This window comes from Centropristis striata, chromosome 15, assembly GCF_030273125.1.
Source record: "Centropristis striata isolate RG_2023a ecotype Rhode Island chromosome 15, C.striata_1.0, whole genome shotgun sequence".
In the NCBI taxonomy this organism is placed as follows: domain Eukaryota; kingdom Metazoa; phylum Chordata; class Actinopteri; order Perciformes; family Serranidae; genus Centropristis; species Centropristis striata.
Window position 1 is genome coordinate 8,912,105 of NC_081531.1, and position 21,422 is coordinate 8,933,526.

At 35.7% G+C, this 21,422-nt stretch overlaps 2 protein-coding genes across 2 annotated transcripts; one reads left to right on the forward strand and one right to left on the reverse strand.

The window, feature by feature from the left end:
• Positions 1-983: 983 nt before the first annotated feature.
• Positions 984-10,858, reverse strand: LOC131986977 (protein spinster homolog 3-like). The gene is made up of 13 exons (XM_059352118.1): positions 10,789-10,858; positions 9,110-9,338; positions 8,950-9,015; positions 7,915-8,051; positions 7,546-7,697; positions 6,007-6,073; positions 5,786-5,928; positions 4,690-4,842; positions 3,880-4,069; positions 2,776-2,841; positions 2,591-2,689; positions 2,306-2,483; positions 984-1,261 (listed from the first exon to the last, which is right to left on the reverse strand). Exons 2-13 carry the CDS (start codon positions 9,315-9,317, stop codon positions 1,188-1,190), a joined length of 1,533 nt encoding a protein of 510 aa, XP_059208101.1. The 5' UTR covers positions 9,318-9,338; positions 10,789-10,858; the 3' UTR covers positions 984-1,187.
• Positions 10,859-11,633: 775 nt separating this feature from the next.
• On the forward strand, positions 11,634-20,632 carry ube2g1a (ubiquitin-conjugating enzyme E2G 1a (UBC7 homolog, yeast)). Its single transcript, XM_059352122.1, has 6 exons — positions 11,634-11,827; positions 15,108-15,210; positions 15,372-15,469; positions 17,719-17,897; positions 18,145-18,264; positions 19,345-20,632. Exons 1-5 carry the CDS (start codon positions 11,782-11,784, stop codon positions 18,229-18,231), a joined length of 513 nt encoding a protein of 170 aa, XP_059208105.1. The 5' UTR covers positions 11,634-11,781; the 3' UTR covers positions 18,232-18,264; positions 19,345-20,632.
• Positions 20,633-21,422: the final 790 nt, after the last annotated feature.

Below are 21,422 nucleotides of genomic sequence, written 5' to 3' on the forward strand. Positions count from 1 at the left end.
TGAGGAGCCATCGACTGCTGTTTTTCTTGTCCATAAAGGTTTTGTGTAGCGGATGATCTGGGTATTTCAGGATGGCCTCGAACATCTTGACGGTGCATCTCTCCACCACCTCCTCCAGTGTGTCCAACCTGGCTCCAACCACAGAACCAGCTCTTTAGACCAGTCTGTCCAACCGCCTTCATCTCTGTGTGTGATGCTGCCTCCCCAGCAGACTGCAGCATAAAACAACACACTACCACCACAGACTGATAAAACATCTGCAGCATCTTACTACAGATGTCCAGAGATCTGAGCTTCCTCAGCATTAGCTTCACTTTCTAGACCAAGTGGTTGCCCCTTAGTCTGTACCTAGCGCAGTGGCACTTGCAAAACGTGAAGTAATAACTTCAGCACCACCTACATTTAAACAGTTGTACTGGATACCCCAGTAAACTTTTTGCAGATCAGTTATCACTCACCAATGAAAGACAACCAAGCTCCTCAAGACAGCATGTTTTATAGTGGTGCAGCTGTGCCATCTAGTGAACACACTAAAAAACAACAACTAAAGAGACAGAATACACTATTTATTCATCGATGTAGTTCAGTAGAAACACTTTTAATTGCAGGGTGGATTCAATTAAATTACATTACATTACATTACGTGTCATTTAGCGGTTGTGAAAAAGGAATTACGACTGATCAGTGCTAACAGTGAATACAGTTAAAACAGGAAATAGAGAATGAAAATCCTCCATCTTTAACCCCATCATGTGCATATGTTGTGGTCCAGCCTGAGGACCCTCTGGTCCTCATTAGCAGGAAGCAGCTGCATGTTGGCTGAGACATTCAGAGATGGAGAGGTTAATCTGATGATCCTCAATATGGATACTTAAGCAAATATCTTATTCTTCCAGTTCCTAGGGTTTATGGACCAGGCTGAGCAGGAGAGGGGGGATCCGCGGCCCAAACTGGCCACATGAGTGTATGTAGATTGTTGTCAGCAAAATTCAGCAGAATCATTAAGAAAATACAATTTAAGATTGATTGAGCAGACAAAAGTTTCATGGTTTTACAGTGTGAATTGTCATGATTTATCTGCAGCAGTTTGTGGCTGTAAAGTGACAAACATACATCTTTTCAACTCAACTCTAACATCTTGTTAGTTCTTAACTTCAAATATTTACAGATAAATTAATTGTCAAGCTTTACTCAATATACCCATTGCTCAGTTCCAATGGGGGCTCAGATGCTGCAGGACCCTGCTGTGGTGTGAGATCTCCTGGTAAACACACAGAGATTTGAAACATTTGAAAATCAAGTAGGGGCAACTCAAGAATGACATGACAACTACTGTAAGTGACTAAGCATAGTTATACACTCATTCTAGTATTAAACTATGAGCATGTTAGGAGCAACCAGCTCTTTTCTGCTAAGATTATGCCACCTAAGTCACCCTGTTGGTGCAGCTGCCTCACACACCCATAAACAATACAACAGATGGGAGAGAATGGCGGCAATTAAAATTTGAAATAGATAGACAACGCTGCATATATCAAGTTTGACACATCTCTGCCAAGAAAAAATAGACTGCAATTCAAAATGATCCTTTACAGAATCGGTTGGCTTTTGCATGTAACTACATAGAACAACAAAAATAGCTGATAAGAGTTTAATTTAACAGCTGATATCTAGCCATTTTCCATGGTTTTCACTATAATGATTCTCGTTATTGTCAAGAAAGCCATGGAAAATGTCTAGATATCAGCTCTTAAATTAAACTCTTATCAGCTATTTTTGTTGCTATCATATTTGTCCAAACAATTGTACATTTAGTTGTAACAGGCTTTAAAATGAACAAGAAATTGAAGAAAACAAGGGTGGTCTAATATTATTTTCCATGAGTGTAAATGTGAGAAAGAGCAGTACAATGTGCAGAGAGTTGTTCTGTTTGAACCATGGTTTTACTGTACAGGTGCATCTCAATACATTAGAATATGATGGAAAAGTCCATTTCCAGCAGTTCAAGACACTGAATTTTAGGTCTTCATTCAATGTAAGCCATAATCATTATAATAAGAAGAAATTAAATAAATGAAGACATGATAAAGTAATAATAATAATAAAGTAATTTTGATTTGATTTGATGAAATGTTTCATTCTGTGTCGAATGGATCTATATAATGTGTTATTTCCACTTTTTGAATTGGATTACTGACATAAATTTCTATGATATTTGAATTTATTGAGATGCCCCTTTATATCATATTCATTTATAGGGAATAAAATAACTATCCATCCAACTATCCAGTCACTTGTACAGTACCTTCAATCAGTGGTGTAGCTGTAGCTGCCTTCCTGTCTTCAGTAATGTAACAGGTGCTAATAATATAAAACAGTCCACCCAGAAGCGTGACAAAAGGACAGAGCAGGAGGCTGTACTTCAGGCTGTGGAAGCTCTGACCAGCAGTTGCAGGTTTAGATTTGCGTAAAGCATCTGAGATCTACTGGCACAGGTGTGAAGAGAGCTCAGTGAAACACACAAAAAGTGATCGACTCACAGAAATTCTATTGATGAAACAGTAAAGTTAACAGGAAGTGTAATTCTCACCGCTCCGATGATGTAAGGACTCACAGCATCACCGAGCAGATGACAGCCTGAAATCTGGAGAGCCTCAGCTGTGGATCTTTTGGTTGGTATGACAACATACTGAAATAAAACACAAAACAACCAGTTGGTTTCAAGTTTAATAGACATGTTTCATATTTTTATTCCCACACAGCGTTCAAACTTACCAGCAGTATATCAGCCATGACAGCGATGTTCGCTAATACAAAAAGTAGAGCAAAGAAAGTGAATACCTGAAATGAGACAAGACACCCAGTAAGAAATAGGAACGAGTGAGAGCACCATTTTCTATATCTGTTCAACCAAGAAAATTATCTGTTTTAACTAAATGTGGGCGGGTTCAAACCATAAATTGATATTTTAAGCCTGAAATCTATCAAAAGTTGCTATATTTATTATTTACAGTTTTAGGCAAGTTACATTCAAAATGTTATATTTTACATATTACAGGTTAGACTCATTGAAAGTAACCGATTATTTTACAGTATTACTGTTTGTGTAGAGTAATGCGTTACACCACTTTTGTGTTAGTTTCACCAAAACAACAATATGCAGAAATATGCATAGGCATTATAAAATTGAAAAGTACAGGTGCATCTCAATACATTAGAAAATAATGGAAAAGTCCATTTCCAGTAGTTGTATATAGTCATATAGATGGACATACTTTTCAGAGGCCAACATTTCCATATTAAACATACTTTTTAAAATTGGTCTTTTGTAATATTCAATTATTATATTATATTTTTTAGACACCGAATTTAAGGTCTTTATTTAATATAAGCCATAATCATTATAATTAGAAGAAATAGATTAAGACATGAAATGTTTCATTCTGTGTGTAATGGATCTATAAAATGTGTTATTTCCATTTTTTAGTTGAATTACTGACATAAACTTTTCTATGATATTTTTATTTATTGAGATGCACCTGAATAATGTCATTGCATTGGGTTTTTTTTTCACCCTGAGCAACAATCGGATGATGTTTATCTTCATAATTTATGTACCTGTTGTGATTGTGTTATTAACTGAGTTCAGCTTTTCATTTTGAGTGGGGGCTAGAGTGTGTGAAAAAAAAATCAGGACAATCCACAACAATAGTTGTGAAGACATTTCCCTAAAAAACAAAAATGTAAACCCTACCGATTTGCTTGAAAGTAGATCCAATACTTGTTGAGATATTTTAGTCTGGAATAAAGTACTTAAAGAACTTATCAAGAGAAATGAAAATGATAATTTAGCTCATAGACAAGAACTTTGTCTCTTACATAAGTGGCAGGAAGGCTTGCTGATGCCACGAAGATGATGATGAATTGGCAGGGAACCGATGCCAGTAGGCCTACTGCGCAGATGATTGGATCCACATTTGGCACCTTGTCACGTAGCCAACTAGAACAACCACTGCCAAGACCAGTTCCTAGAATGCCCGTCACCACCATGATAGCACCGAAGATATAACTGTACAGGGAGCAGAGGCAGACTGCATGGGTAAAACTCTGAAGCAATTTTTTTTAAGAAATAAGGTGAGTAATGAGGAACCTGGTCTCACAGGAATCCGTGAAATAGCCACGGATTTGCTTAACTCAAAATCCGTGGAATAGCCACGGAATCACTCAAATTTTCGTGAAACTGACACGGATTTCACTACAATGCAAGTTAATGACAGTCATATCCCGTGGCTATTCCATGGATATTTTTTCCTATTGGTTTGTTCCAAGTCACGTGACTTTCAAGGTTCCGACGGTCAGAACAAAAAACATGGCGGACAGTTCTCTCATTTTTAGTGAAAAAATCAATATTTTGACTTAGTTTCTGCATAAAAATGGATTTGATCACATTTCTAGCAAGAAATATATGTTTTATTTTCTAAATATTCACTCAGTGAATGTACATAATCACTTTGTATGTTGGAATAGCCACGGGATATGATGTCATTAACTTGCATTGTAGCGAAATCCGTGTCAATTTCACGAAAATCTGAGTGATTCCGTGCCTATTCCACAGATTTTGAGTTAAGCAAATCCGTGGCTATTTCACAGATTCCTGTGAGACCATGTTGGTAATGGATGATGCTGCACCTGTCTATGGGGTTGCAGGGCTCTTTGACACACGGCAGCTGGAGTCCCTGAATGATCCGAGCTCTGGACAGAAAGGTAGGCATCCAGAAACCAAGGGCTCCGGTGAGGAAGGTCACCACCGTCACTCCCAATGATGACCACACATAACTTTTACTAGGAAATACAAAGATTCATAAATATTATTCACAAAACTACATTTCTATGTACTTTAGGGACTAATGCCAAGTATCACAGTATTAACTAATAGAGTGTAGATCACTGCCAGGTGTGACTCCCTCTGCCTTCCCAAAGAGGAGAAGTTAAATCTCATTCAATTGTTTTCGGATGATGAATTTTGCAATGTCATTTAATTCAATGTTTCAATGTTTTTCAATGTTTGCATGTCATTTATATTTAGCTTAGAAGGGCAAAGGTTAAAAAGGCATTAAGGTAAGTTGTAAAAACATTTAGTATATACACTAATTGATTTGAAACATTGTGAATTTATTCAACTTAATGAAAAAAAAAATATACATATATATATATATATATATATATATATATAATTTTTCCATGACTGTGTGTGTATATATATATATATATATATATATATATATATATATATATATATATATATACACACACAGTCATGGAAAAATTATTAGACCACCCTTTTTCTTCAATTTCTTGTTCATTTCTATGCCTGGTACAACTAAAGGTACATTTTTTTGGACAAATATAATGATAACAACAAAAATAGCTTATAAGAGTTTAATTTCAGAGCTGATATCTAGACATTTTCAGTGGTTTTCTTGATAATAACCAAAATCATTCATTCATTCATTCATTCATTCATTCATTCACCTTTATTTAACCAGGCAGGTCATTAAGAACAAATTCTTATTTACAATGGCGGCCTGACAAGTGACAAGGGCCACTTGAGGGAAGGGGAGGTGGGCTAGGGAGTAAAACACAGTAATCATTATCAAGAAAACCATGGAAAATGGTTAGATATCATCTTTTCTTGGAGCAAATTGTTCCCATGACTGTATTATCTACATATTGTCATTGTAATGTGCATTGGCCAGGCTATTCAGCATTAAATTCCATGTCCTACTTTTTTAAAAGATACTTGATGTCCTCCAGGTAAGTGCTCTCCCCTGTAACTCCCTCTCCGTGGGTTTCTGCAGCACCTCTGGGTGGGTTAGGGCACAGGAAGACCAGCAAGACAAGTCCCACTGCACCCAAGATGGGAGTGACCTGATCACACAGAAAAGTGTTGAACTATCTATCAATCTTTATCTGTCAGTTCATAACTGGAAATGAAAAAGTTCTCACCCTGAGAGCCCAGCGCCAGTCTCCTGTAAGAGTAGCAACCCCTGCCCCTGTTACATATCCTAGACCACTGAAAACACACAGAATACTCAAATCATTTGAGTATTCATGAGGACACACACAAGCTTAACTATAGGTTACACCTGTACTGTGGTGTTGAGAGGAAACATGTTTAATCTCTTTGCATGCAGGTGTTGCTTCCCAATAATCCATGCTTGTATTGTCTCACACATTACATTACTTTAAGAGCTTGTTTACACTTGGTTTTAAAAGCATCTTGGGCGATCGGATCACAAGCGGACAGATGAGACCTTGCCGTTGTGGGTTTCATTCATCTCCCAGGGTGTCCGGCTGACCACTTGTGTTCAGATTTTGTGACTACCACTTCTTCTGCTAGAAGGTTAAATCTCCCCTCACACATTTATTGTTGGATAACAACTACAGCTTGAGTAGCTAGTTGCTACTTTTTTTACTGCGGTCAAGCTAGCCTACACTCCGGAAAACTGAGTCAGGCTAGCCGCCACTTGTTTTCACGGACGCATTGCATGTACAGCCATGGAAAAATTATTAGACCACCCTTTTTCTTCAATTTCGTGTTCATTTGAATACCTGTTACAACTAAAGGTACATTTGTTTCGACAAAATCAATATCATGGAAAATGTCTAGATATCAGCTCCTAAATTAAACTCTTATGAGCTATTTTTGTTGTTATCATTATATTTTTTCAAACAAATGTGCCTTTAGTACCAGGCATTTAAATGAACAGGAAACTGAAGAAAACAAGGGTTGTCAAATCATTTTTTCCATGAATGTATTTACTATGTGTTTCGGTAAGAACGCGTTAGAACGGCCTTCAAAATAAAAGCAATGTTCCAGTAAACTTTATTTTACTGTATATTCCCTACCAAAAGAGGGCGAATCATTTATGAATAGATAAATGAAAGCATATATATATCATTCTTTTTAATTCAATTTCCTATTAACAGGAAACAGCTCTTTGCCATTTTCAGATAATTATATGCAAACCATCCATAGTCAGAGACTCATTCAACTTTAGGTGGACAGTGGACAACAGGATGTCCCTCAGATGATTTCAGGACATTCTGATGTAAAAATTAAAGCCTTTTGAAATCTCACATATTACACAATTTTTCTCCTATCTTCAGATTTCAATTAAAAGAAAACTGTCCATAATCAGAGACTCATTCCTCTTAAGTTGGACAGTGGAAAACAGCATGTACCTCAGATGATTTCAGGACATTCTGATGTAAAAATTAAAGCCTTTTGAAATCTCACATAAAAATCAAATTTTCTTCTATTTATACAGTCTATGATCAGCAGTGTTTACAGAACAAAATATATATGGTCAAATGTATCCTAGACCACCTTGACAGTGGTTTGAGTGATCCGATCACAATTCGTCTTGGACCCTGTTTACACTTGTGATCTTATCACCCAAGATGCATTTTAAAACCAAGTGTAAACAGGCTCTCAATTAATGGATCAGTTGTTGACACACACATATTAAGTTTGTTTCTGACCCTCCAATGGCCATAAACATGTAGAAGAAAAAGATCATGAGGCTCCTTTTAGTCCCGACAAAGACATCGCTAATGATGGTGGGAGCGATGGTAGCGTAGCTGGCCTCTCCTATCCCGACAATGGCTCGCAACAGCATCAGAAGCCAGAAGAGCTAAAGACATCAAGACATCAGCATAGAAGCAGTTCAACAAGACTTAGTCCTAAATCATTTATTTCACTTTTGTGTCCCAATCCAAAGGTTGGAAACAAACTTAAAGATCCACTCATGATCACTGACATCATTCATACAGCCAACAGCAGGGAAATCTTGTTTTGCGTCTCATTTTTTTCTTGTTAAGTGTAAGTGAACACATCTATTCCTCACTTACCGACTTAGTGACAAAAGAGCTGCCGACTGCAATCACAAGCCACACACTTATAGCACCAATCATGACGTATTTCCGGTTGAAGCGGTCCCCAAGGTAGCCAAAGAGAGGGGCGAAAACCACGACGCCAAGGATGAAAACTGTGAGTGCATTAAATAGACGTACAACAAAAATAGCTCATAAGAGATTAATTTAAGAGGTGATATCTAGCCATTTTCCATGGTTTTCTTGATAATGATTTTGGTTATAAGCAAGAAAACCATGGAAAATGTCTAGATATCACCTCTTAAATTAATCTCTTATGAGCTATTTTTGTTGTGATCATTATATTTGTTAAAACAAATGTACATTTAGTTGTACCAGGAATTAAAATTAACAAGAAATTGAAGGAAAATGGTGGTCTTATATTTTTTTCCATGACTGTATATACATACTGTGTATACAGTCGCGGTCAAAATGATTAGCCCCCCTGATGAAATTGAACAAAACTCTTGATTTCTCCATGGAAATGACCATTAACAACATGTGTTTGGTATTTTGGAAAACAATACACAACAGAGAAAATGTTCACTAAGTTTGATAAGGAATTTTTTTATTGATACAATGAGTTGAAACAAAAAAAAGGCAAAAATGTGGCGTTCAATAGTCAATAGTGTACCCTTTCTGAGCCACAGCTGACAACAACCTCTTAGAATAGTTCTTTACTAGGTTGGCACAGGTCTCCTGAGGGATTTTGACCATTCTTGCTTAATAACCAAAATCATTATCAAGAAAACCATGGAAAATGGCTAGATATCAGCTCTTAAATTAATCTCTTATGAGCTATTTTTGTTGTTATCATTATATTTGTCAAAACAAACTTACATTTAGTTGTAGCAGGAATTAAAATTAACAAGAAATTGAAGGAAAATAGTGGTCTTATATTTTTTTCCATGACTGTATATACATACTGTGTATATACATATAGAGAGAGTTGTGGGACCTTTAATATGTGTATGTGTATGTGTATGTGTATGAGTGTTTTCTGCATCATCATACCTGTTTGTAGAAGAGCACTTAAGCTGTCACCTATATTGAAGAATGTCTGAATGCTGGGAAGGACACCTAAGAGACAATAAAACACCATTCAGCTGTAAGAAGCACAACACAGTGTTTGGTTATGTTGTGTGTTTGTTGTTTACACTAGAGATTGTCTAACCTGCTACTGCATTTCGTTCCATGTAGATGAGCATGTTGACGAAGCAAAGCACAGCTACAGCTATATAGGCACGACTTGGTGATATGGTTGGCTTCTCCTTTTCCTCTTCCTCTGGTGTGAGTGCTGAAAGGCTGTTCAAAGAGCCAGAATGTGGACTGGACTCAGAGTCCAGACTCCACTGAGGTATCGTTCTGTCCTTCAGATCCATGGTGAACAGCTCTTTAGTCCCCTGGAAATGGACAATGTTTGATCTCGTTTTAGAGAAATCATGTCCCCTCTGCATTCTCACTAAAGATGAAAACCAGGAACCAGAGAGTTCATGGAACGATCCCTGCTGAAGACACTGAACCTCTACCTGCTCCTGGTGAGCAGCCTCTGTTATCAGTGTGTGTGTGTGTGTTTTTATTACTCGCAACTTTACGATTCTTACCATAGAACAGTAGATGATTAATTAATAGTGCATTATATATTTTCGGGAAAACTATGGTTGTACAATGTACAATTTGAACAAATACTGTTTAATTCATTATTAAGTGTTTCTTCAATAGTTTCTGTACAATTTGATCCATTGATTAATTTCCAAATGTGTTGATAAAAATGAAACAGTTCTTCACATGGCATTCTGTTGGTTTATGAAAGTAAATAATATTTTAATTGACAACGTTTTTTTTTTAAAAATCATTAACTTCAATGCACTGTGACAAAGTAACTCAAATTTAACCCTCCTGTTATGTTCGTTTCTCAGGAACAGCAATAATATCCATGGGTCAATTTGACTTGGGGAATGTTTAATTATCTAAATGTGTCAGAAACCAAAAAATCCCAATAAACATTGTTTATTTTTCATCATTAACTCCATTACTGACCATTTCAATCCATGGTGTTCTTTACCTCTCATAGATCATGGTTCAATGAGCATAATTCACTCGTTTTTCATTAAAAAAAAATGCATGTTAAAACTTTTTATGTGCATTGGAAAGACCTACAGATAAAATACAATGGTTAAACATGACATTAATTTTTTTTTAAATTTCATTTAATTTATTTGCATTTTTAATTTTTTTAATTTTGATGAAAAAATACTTTTAACATTTTTTTGGGGGGGGATTATAAACTTTGAAATGGGTCAATTTGACCCGCAACATAACAGGAGGGAGAACAAAAAAAATCCTGTTTTTTTTTGTTTTTTTGTTTCTGTAGAATTTCAATATTAGTTTCAATGTACAGTACATAACTGTCTTTTGGTCAGATCCGACCATGGCCACAGCGGAAGTGCCAAGAAAAGTCAAATAATAAAATTACTTGTTACAGATTAGAAAAAAATGGTCCATGTAAATTCTTAAAGTTACATGCACTCGTACACCATGTCTTTAAATGTATGCATAGGTCATATTTCAAGTAATGACATAAAAATGTAAAAGCTATATTATTATAAATAAAGTATATAGGCAAATGAAGTGTGAGGGAAAAAACACAGTTAGAGAGTTAGTACTAGTTTCAGTAATGAATGTAAAATATTTTCTCCCAGTAACATATTAAATACATTTGCACTGTTAAACTTTGACTACAAGAACCTCAGACCTGGCACTGCTAAAGTCAGTGCATTCATATCATACATATATAGGCCTTTGGATGTTAAAACTATCTCTACAAATAAAAAAAAGAGTAAAAAAAGTTACCAGCTGTTGAGGGTGTCTTGTTTATGTTGTTTTCCCAGTTCATTCCATTTCCGTTTGCCTCCCAGTGTGTCTCTGAGGCAGAGGAAGAAGCAAATAGAGGCCTCAGCTAGTCCAGCCCACTCTGGGTTGGACATATGCTTTCACACTGTGATGCAATTTTGTAAACAAACCGAATATATCCATCTTGTCTTTATTTTGTCTTTCCAGTATTTCTTATAATAAGCAGAAAATATAACAATAATATCATAAATAACTGTATACTTTGTATACTGATGAGTTTTGATAGCGTTATGTGGTCAGTGATCAATAAATGTCTTATGTGTTATCAGTAGCTGAAAGTCTGTCACAGAGGTTCACATGTATGGAATTTAAAATATATTATACTATACTTACTATTTACTTTATGCTATTCTATCTATCGTAATATTAATGCTATTGTATAGAATTTGATGGAAAAGTCAATTTCCAGTCGTTCAAGTCAAAAAGCCCCAACCACTACTTTTTAAAATTGGTCTTTTGTAATATTCAATTGTTTTTGAGACACTGCATTTTAGGTCTTCATTAAATGTAAGCTATAATCATTATAATTAGAAGAAATTAAATAAAGTAAGACATGAAATGTTTCATTCTGTGTGTAATGGATCTATATAATGTGTTATTTCCACTTTTTTAATTGAATTACTGACATAAATACACTTATCTATGATATTCTAATTTATTGAGATGCACCTGTATCTGAGAGCAGATTGAACTCCAAAAAACATCCAGGAGATGGCAGTAATGCATCACTCAGGATACCGGCTGCTGTAGATTCTCAACGAAGAAGAAGAAGCAGCAGCAGCGACAGTAGCAGGAGAAGAAGGCGACGAAGAAGAATGACGAGAATGCTAAACGGAAAATAGAGGGGACGAAGTACAGTTTGGTGAACGTGAAATTAACGCTGTTACCTCAAAATATTACCATTGAACATAGCTGCATTACATTAGCTGAACTATGACAGAGCCACAGTCAGCGCTGTTACTCAGGAGACAGCTTGCAGGTAATGAAACCTTGGTGTTAACTGATGCTGGCTGCCGAGCTAACGAAGCTAGCTGCCGTTAGCTGTGATTCAAACGATGGTGCAGGCGAAAACTGTTTCCTTAAATCTTCCACACTAACGTTTCTGTCCCATGCCAGATAAACTGTAGAGATTAAAGCATATGTTGTCGACAGATACACGTCTCGCTTGACAATCAAACACATTTAATGTGTTGGGATAGCGACTCCTATAGATGTGCTTCGACGTTGCTTTCTGGTTTCAGTGTGAAGCTGCTGTCAGAAGCCTACCGTTAGCCTCGAGCTGCTTCAATCTGTTTACATGTATTTCAACCGACATAACAAGTGGTGCCTTTCAGTTTTTAGGTGTTGTGTTTACCAGTTATGTGATCAACGGGATCTGTTACTATTTTCATGCATACATCTAAGTAACGAATCACTAGTTGACCCAATTTCTCTTGCTTAACCATTTTTTCTCAGTCTGCTGGCACATTAACTGGTATTCTCGCTTCATGCATGTTTATTTACAATTACATTTCAAATAGCTGCTTCTGTGATGCATGTAAAGGCTGTCACTTTAAGCTTATTAACCCTATAAAGCCAAGTGTATCATATTTGATACATACGTTTTTGAGACCTCTACATCATCAGTGTGATATTTTTTTCCTGAAAAACCTGATGAATACATGAATTGACAATTAAAAAAACTGATCAACAAATTTCACAAAAATACCAGATGTAACAAAAATGATTTGCTGGTTCCACTGGTGGATCTGTCATTGCTGCGTGAAAACTTCATATCAGCAGATGTATGATGTTGTTTTATATGGAAAAAAAGATTTTGTATGTTTGAGGAAAATGTTAAAAGGAAAGTCAAAGTTTTATTTGGTTAAAAATATTAGGTTTGATGTGATTATGTTAGTTCAAGAAAAGCAAATTGTGAGCAACAAATTGCACAAAAAGACCTGATGCATCAAATATGATCCAAATTAAATTCATATATGAAAATTGAATTTGAAGAATTTTCTGGCAATTATTTCACGGTTCAGGCTTTATAGGGTTAATTGATGTCTGAAAGTGACCACTGCATTGTTTTAGATTATTATATTTGTAACTCAACAAGAAAGGTAATGCATTTGTCAATGTAAAGGTGAGAATATATTTTTTAAACAACCTCTGGACAGATCCAAATATGTTAAATAAGGCAGCTTCACATTTCTGACATTAGATTAGTTATCTTATTACAATCAAATCAAACTATTCAGTTCCAGGTCAATTGCCCATAACTGAAAAAAATATCTGGAAAACTACAAAAGGAGCACATTATGTGTTTATGGAATTAAAACCTTAACCATAACATGTAACAATAGTGCTACAAACACAAACGTTTACATGATGTGCATTCGACTCAACTGCTTTTGGAAATATGCTAATTTTAGGGTTGCTAAATTTAATTCGCAGCTGACTCTGCTAAAATAGCGAATAGAGATAATGCGAGATTAACATTAGCTTGTTAGCTTGGCGTGTTGGAGCTAACAACAGTGACAGCAGCTAACTTTAGCATACAGATATAGCGAGTTGGGCTGAATATGTGAATAATTCAATATCGTCACATTGTCAAAATAATCGCCTTAGGCATTTTTTGTCGAAATTGTTTTTCTTGTTGTTGCCTAAATCATCTCCTCATGACACCGACCACCTATGGTAAAATCTCCTACATCCTCAGTTGATCAGATCATGTGATTTTACCCCTTTAAGATAATGGCCTATGTCAAGTGTGTGACTTAAACGGATTTAATATGCCTAATTCAAAATAAAATGTCACTTTTTTGAACATGCCTTTGTGACTTAAGCAAGATATGGTAACACTTTATTTTGAAGGTGTCTACATAAGAGTGACATGAGCGTGTCATAAACATGACATGGGATGTGTCATGAACATTAATGACACTTTGAAGTAACATTAATGCTCATGATACTTGTCATGATACTTGTCAGACCGACATTAATTGCAAGAAGTAATTTTGTGCATTTTTACACTGCACAGATTTCATGCTCAAATGCATGTAGTTGTACTGAGGGCCACTTCAAGTGAGGGTGCCTCTAGCTGCTTCAATGTGTTTACATATATTTCAACCGACATAACAAGTGATGTTTTTCAGTTTTTAGGTATTGTGTTTACTAGTTATGTGATCAACGTTATCCGTTACTATTTTCATGCATAAATCTAAGTAACGATTCACTAGTTGACCCAATGTCTCTTGCTAACCACATTGAATTATTCATATATTTAGCCCAACTCGCTATATCTGTATGCTAAAGTTAGCTGCTGTCTTTTTTTTTTTTTTTTTTAAACTTTAATAAAGCAACATTGTGCAATACAAGACAATACACCAAGAAAACACTGTCAGGGGGTTTCAACAATACAGAGGCATGCTTTCATACAAAAACATTGTAAAGTGTACATAAATTCAAAGTTTTTATAGCTTTCATGTTGGTAGATTTCTTAATTGACTTAATATATTGTTTGGTTTCATTTTCAAAGACAAGAAAGAGAGGTTTCTGATTAACGTAACGACATTTATGGATATGCCATTTGGCTAACTGTATCATGAGATTGATGATATAGTATTGTTTTTCTTTTGCAAAAGGAAAGTCAGTGAAACCAAACAGTATATGTTCAAAGCACAGGGACAAATGAGGTTCAATCGAAAAAGAAATCGGGTTACAGATATCTTCCCATAATTTAGTTGAGAAAGGGCAAGACCAAAATAAATTAAAAACATCTTCAGGCTATATACAAAAAGCATAACCTCTTTGCTAAAGATGCCAAAAGTTAGGGGTTTCCTACTATGATTACTCGTATCAGAGTAATCACTGTTACATTTTTACCCTCAGTGTTCATTTAGCCTAAAACGACCAAACTGACCACTCAAAAAACTGATTTTGCTTAGAACCAGTATTCTATATTAGTGGTTATGGTATTGGAGTATGTAAATATTCAGTAATAAATAATGAAAGTTGAAATAATGTTACAAAGGTCAGTATATCTGGAGAGATGCAGTGTAATCCAGTGAAAGAGAGTGAGTTGGCTCTGGACTGTACTGTGGTGTGTGATTTCAGCAACATGCTGCTATTTCAACCCCCAAGCCACGGCCTCCTAAGACAAGGGTTCTGTTGTCTCACCAGCCCTCTTCAGAAAAGCACAACATCTGTCCAGTAAATACGCTGTCGGTACTATGAGCAAATGGTGATTTGACTTTGGCATTTGTCTTTATATCTAGAGCTGAACAAAAACCCAGTGGAAGGATTCTCAGCAGGCCTGATCGAGGATAATGATCTCTACAGATGGGAAGTTCTCATCATTGGGCCTCCAGACACACTGTAGTAAGTATATCACTGTCTTATACATGGGAAACAGCAGGGGAGATGTGGTATTTTGTTGTGCTCTATACAGCTATTATATCCTTTTGTTGCTTTGGATGTTTTGAAACAGAATTCATCCATTGATTTTTTTTTTCTTTCTCTTTGATCTTTTTTGTTCACAGTGAAGGTGGTGTGTTTAAAGCTCATCTGACATTTCCCAAAGACTACCCTCTCAGGCCACCTAAAATGAAATTTATCACAGATATTTGGCACCCTAATGGTATGTACAGGTGTTGCACATTGTGAATGATATTTCCCTTTGTTTGCAGTAAGACCATTGCATCTCTATAAAATACATAATTAATTGAATTTAATTTTATTATTATAATTGTTGAGCCTGCTGTAATATCTGTTTATATACCAAGGACCATTTACATGAAGTTTTTCTCTCTGTGCCTTTATGACATTTCTCAAATTATCCGTTACAATTACAAAATCACTGATTCCAAAAAAGGTGGGATGTTGTCTAAAATATAAATAAAACAGAATGTGAAACTGCTAATCCTTTGACATATATTCAGTTGAAAACTGTGCAAAGACAATATGTCCAAACTGATATACTTTTTGTTTTTTGTAAATATACCCTTTGAATTCTGAATTTAAATCATTCTGTTTTTATTTGTTTTACACAGCGACAAACATTTTGGAATAAGCGCTGTAATGCATTCCACATAATGGATTACCTGCAAAAACCTGTAATTTGACCGTATCAGTCTCAGGGATCAAATAGGATTCCATTCTAATCAATGTGTCAATCCCCACTGGAATTTTTTTTCTCGTCAAGTCTATTGTTGCGTTAAGTGAAGAGTGTTTTGCATATACAGCTGTTTAAACCACACAAATATCCCGCTGTATATGTGTTTTGAAGTTATTAACCGCACCATTGGTCAACGCTGCCACTCTGGCTGTGTTCCTGTTTCACTACATGCAGTAAATTTCTGCTGTCAGCCAGCTGCTGTCTACTCAGACAGACAGCTGCAGATTTAAGCTCACACACACACCTGGAGCCTTGATTGATCAGTTAACATGCAATAAATAAGTCACACATACAGCTGAATACTGATTTAAACAGCTGTCTTAGCAGAAAACGCTTCACTAAACATGGCGGCCCAGTGGGGATTGCAAAATAGAACTTATACACTCCGCTCGCGTCTTGCTCCCAGTGGGGATTGCCAGTTAGTTTATGTCTCAAGAATAAACATTGTAGTATTTGTATTTTGTGGTGAACTATGGCTAAAGTTTTGATGACTATGATTGAGAATGCATTAAGCTGCAGTTTTTCTGAATGACATATATCAATTTCAACAGTACAAAGTTACACTTGACTGTACTTGTACGGTAATTTGTTGACCGACCATGTCATTGTAATACCAATAAGAAAAAGACGACTGTTTTACAGCACTGCAAAGCACAAAGGAAAAAAACTAAATTAGAAATGTAAACAGGAAACGGCTGCATGTACAGTTCAGGTAGAACTCTGCATGGGGATGGGGATTTACAGTGCAGTCTCTACACGTCCTGACGATCATCAGTTTATCTTGAACTTCACACATTTGCCTTCATTAAGATTCATCAATTCAAGACATTTCGTTCAAGTAATGAGCAACTGCTTTTACCATGTGCACAAGTGACTTGATGCTGTGGATTTTAAACCAGTAAAATTTCAATTCTGACCTGAAAAATGTACTAAAGCGGCATAGAATGCTGTAAATATGAGTTCAGCCAAAGCTCATTCTATGCCAATTAATTGCATTAGTTTATTATCTCCAGCTGACCTTTTTCATTCAGAGAAATACTTTTTTTTTTCTGTAGTAAGGTCAATCAGAGGGTTAAAATTGAAGTACTGCTAAGAAAATTCTATTGACGTGTAAATATGAACTGAAATGCACCATGATCACTCTAGAGAAAACTGAATATCTTTGCGGTCGATATAAACTACATTATAGTCCTTATTCCTTATGACATGTTGATGTGTGTCTGGTTAATTACGAAATGCAATCAAAAAATGTAATGTAGTATGAGTGCTGTATCTGAATATTAAAGTAAGAAGGGTTTTCTTAGCTTTATGAACTGAATAAAAGTGTAAGTAAATAGTCATGTGAGAATGGATTCAAGGTAAAAAAAAATCTTTACATTAATCCAGTGCCTCATTTTTGGCTGTGTTGATAATTGCTGCTCACTCATTGTTAATAAGCGTTTTAACAGAACTTGATGAGCTTTGAAAACTGTAAAACTTTCAGACGTATCTACATACTGCACACTCAAGGCTGCAGCTGCTGCCAAAGATGCTTCTGCTAAATAAGCCTTAAATTGAGGCAGATGTTGTTTCATATTTCATCAGTTCGTTAGCTAACTGGCTAAATGTCATATGTAACTGAGTATTAACTCATTAACATAAACATAATATTATATGAATAGCAAAAGTATTTGTGCTTCATAAAACTCTATTCTGCATGTTTTCTTTCCCAGTTGACAAGAATGGAGATGTATGTATTTCTATTTTACACGAGCCTGGGGAGGACAAATACGGCTATGAGAAACCAGAGGAGCGCTGGCTGCCCATCCACACAGTGGAAACCATCATGATTAGTGTTATCTCTATGCTGGCAGACCCAAATGGTGACTCACCAGCCAATGTGGATGCTGCAGTAAGTTTACTTGTTGACAAAAGTTCATTAGAAATAGAATCTGAACATAAAATGTGATTTCTATTCAAAACGAAAATATCTAATGGTGATCTGTGTCCTTTTCAAACCAAAACACTCCAATAATTACTTGATTCATTGTAATTTTCTGTTTGTGTATAATTATGAAATTAAGAGGGAAATATGCAATACTCTACAAAGATATAAAAATGATCAAACTGAAATGTTTATATCTTTTCCCCCTTTGCAGAAAGAGTGGAGGGAGGACAGACACGGTGCATTCAAAAGGAAAGTTGCCCGTTGTGTACGAAAAAGCCAAGAGACTGCGTTTGAGTGATATTTAGCAAGGATCGAGCTTCATGTTTTCAGGGCAAGTATTTTTTACTTTAACTCTTCTAAAACCTTTGGTTCATGAATAAAAACTAACTTCATAGATTTAGTTTTAATCCCAACCTTCATGGTGTAACTGGATAATGTTCAGTTTTTGTTTGGTCGTTTTGGGAGATGAAGTTTGTATTGTGTTGAATTGTTATGTCATTGATAGAAATGGGCTTTTGTTAGGCTGCATTAGTTTTAGCAAGCTGTGCCTAATAAACAAAATGTTCCAACATTATTGAATTGTTGCACATAAAGATTACCAGTGCTTTAAACTTGGGTCTACCCTGTCTGCCTCTATAGTATTATCAACTATTACCATTAACTTCAAGTAACACTTGAACACTTGTTTACATAATGAGCTTTACAGTCGGGCTCTAACAATTTTTTTTCATGGTCAATCTGTTGATCTATATTGCAAATAGTGAAAAATGTCCATCTCAGTTTCTCAAAGTCCAAGGTGCTCAGATATTCAGTTTAATATGATATAAAACAGAAAAAAGCTGTAAATCTCTATATTTTAGAGGCTGAAAAAAAAATTTTTACATGGAAAATCTATTATCAAAATAATTTATTTTTGAGTCCTCAATTAGTCGACAAATCGAAACATCTCTATTGTACTTAAGGCTTGAAAGCTTGGAGAATTTTAATAGTTACGTTATCTATTTTCCCCGCAGATGCATTTATAGTAACAATTTAGATGTGGGGTAAAGGTTTTTGAGATTTATGGTTGGCACATATTTACTTGACTGTGACAAAAAGATATATTTTTTTCTCCATGTAACTGTTCAGTCAGATATAAGGGTTTGTACAAGTTAAGGAGTGTCATCTGACCCCATGGTGTCCCGCCACAAGTGTCAAACTGACTAGATTAAAAGTAGCAAATTTATGTCGACTTTACACTTCAACTTTGAGTTGCACACACATCCAGCTGCTCCAACATGCAGCAGATCTTTTGCTGCCCTTTTCATCATTTATTATTTTTTTTGCCTTTTGTTGATGTTATGACTTGTGTCATTGGTCTCGCTGCTTCCTAACATTTACTTTTCTGTTTTCCTTGTGTGTTTTCCCACAGGTCTCCAATTGAAAATCAACATGGCACTGTTTCCTACACTCTTCCACCCTGTCGCCAGGCTCGTCCTCCTTTATTTTGGCAGGAACAGACTGGCTACTGTAGGCTGCAATAGAACATAACAGTGACTATCAAGGCTGACAGAACACCGCCAAGCAAGTGCCAACTCAAAAAAAAAACAAACAAACAAAAAAACCCAGAAGAAGATAAAGCATTTTTCAAGTCTATGAACTGCTTCAACATTCAGGAAGATATTGTAAAGACATGTATATAGCACAGACTAAACCGGATAATATATAAGCTCCCTTTCCATCCATCAAGACACTTAGACCAAATGAATAGCGCTGGTTCCTATAGATTTATTTTTGTCCATTTTCCCCTCTCTCAACTCCAGCATGCATTAGTTCTCTTTAGATTGTTTTAGCAGGAAGTCTTAAATAGAAGGAGGAATGTGATGCCGTTGGAGGGATGTCACCTGTGAAGAGCTTGATCGATTCCAAGCGAGAGATGAGTGATGTGACCGATAAAGGGAATACCGCCATATTAGAAAACGCAGCTGTTCTCGTGGGTTCTTTAACACTCCCAGAACTCAACATCACATGTGCACCTGAATGATTTTGTTTTTCTTTATCCGTTAGAAGTCTTACCATCCTGCTCAGTTGACTTAAGAAAGGCAACGTACCCCCTTCATTTTTGTGCATGCTAAATTTTGTTTCTCTTTTTTCAAAAGTGCCTCCTAATAAAATGCTTGGCCACTTCACCCTGCATTGAACAAGTGTTAAAAAAATGTTGAAAAAAGACAGAGAAATTGTGTACCACGTATGTATGAATTTATTTAATAGTCAGTACACAGGGAATCTGTATAATTAGGGTATTGGTAACAATTTGGTGTAGCAATAACTCCCCTAATATGAAGTGTACACATGTTAATTTTTGACAATTTGAGCTCCTCTTCTCCAATATTCTGTTATTTTAGCAGCCTCTCTTTTCCTCGTCTGTGTTGTCCTCGGTAGGAATTGTTATGCATGCTTTATCGTACTTTTGTTTTGGCTTGTTTTTTGCTGAATGTTTCGGGGATTTTTGTTTGCGAATGTTTGAATGTTTGTGTATACAGTATGTGTGCCCATTTTTGTTTTGTCTCTGCCCCAATCCACAATCTCACCATTATTCTGCTCACTGAACTATTGCAGTTTTGCCTAATGTACAAAGACAAAATACTGATGTATATTTTTCATGTTATGAAACCTGTCACCTGTAGTGAGTTCTTCTAAAATATGACTTTTTTTCAATATTTACTTGTGTATTTAATTCAGGTGTGCTTTGGATACAGCATTAATAATTACACACTGCTCATGACAAAGACAACAAAAAACTTCCATGTACACAGTGTTTTCATTGTGCCAAGGGTATTTTTTTTACAGGGTTTATTTTTTATTTTTTTTAGCATTTCAAAAAAAAAATCACAAAATATTTAGTCAACACAGCAATATTAGTGTTAGAGTTTAGCCACATCTATTTTCTTAGCAAAATCACTCTTCAAATAATATATTTTGATATATTCTTTACATGAAAAGTTTATTGCTATTGGTTTAGGGGATTATGTCAGCTGTTTTCATTTACTTTTATGTTGCATATGAATCCAGTATTGCTGATAACAAACCACACAGCCATATATTTTAATTATCAGCGCTACTGTAACATTATGGCAGGTTATGGGTGTGTAAACAGTTGCACTTGACCACTGTTGACGCTCCACAAGAACATCACTGACATGTAGGAATGTTTAAGAATCGTATTTGTCTTACAAACTGAATGCTATATTTTATCATTTTCAATTCACTATGCTTAAATTAATGAGAATTAGTGTTGGAGATTAGTTAACAGGACTGTCTGAGCACAACTTACATATCATGTATCATGTATTTCCACCATACAGTACTGTGGTAAACTACATGTGTCATCAATGATTTAGATGTCAGAATCTGAGAAAACAGCTGTTTTTATACATATTTGTATGTACAATCTAGACATTTGAACACAGGTTTTTTTTTTTTAACTTTGTGAGCAGACCATTGACTTGA

Bases quoted from the DNA above. Each gene is read 5' to 3' on its own strand.
- LOC131986977 (XM_059352118.1), bottom strand. From the start codon at position 9,317: ATGGATCTGAAGGACAGAACGATACCTCAGTGGAGTCTGGACTCTGAG. The intron at 4,843-5,785 runs GTAGGACATGGA...TGTATTTCCTAG, and splicing joins ATCAAGTATCTTTTAAAAAA to TAAAAGTTATGTGTGGTCAT. The intron at 4,070-4,689 runs GTGCAGCATCAT...CTCCCTGTACAG, and splicing joins CCCTGCAACCCCATAGACAG to TTATATCTTCGGTGCTATCA.
- ube2g1a (XM_059352122.1), top strand. From the start codon at position 11,782: ATGACAGAGCCACAGTCAGCGCTGTTACTCAGGAGACAGCTTGCAG. The intron at 15,470-17,718 runs GTATGTACAGGT...TTTCTTTCCCAG, and splicing joins AGATATTTGGCACCCTAATG to TTGACAAGAATGGAGATGTA. The intron at 17,898-18,144 runs GTAAGTTTACTT...CCCCCTTTGCAG, and splicing joins CAGCCAATGTGGATGCTGCA to AAAGAGTGGAGGGAGGACAG.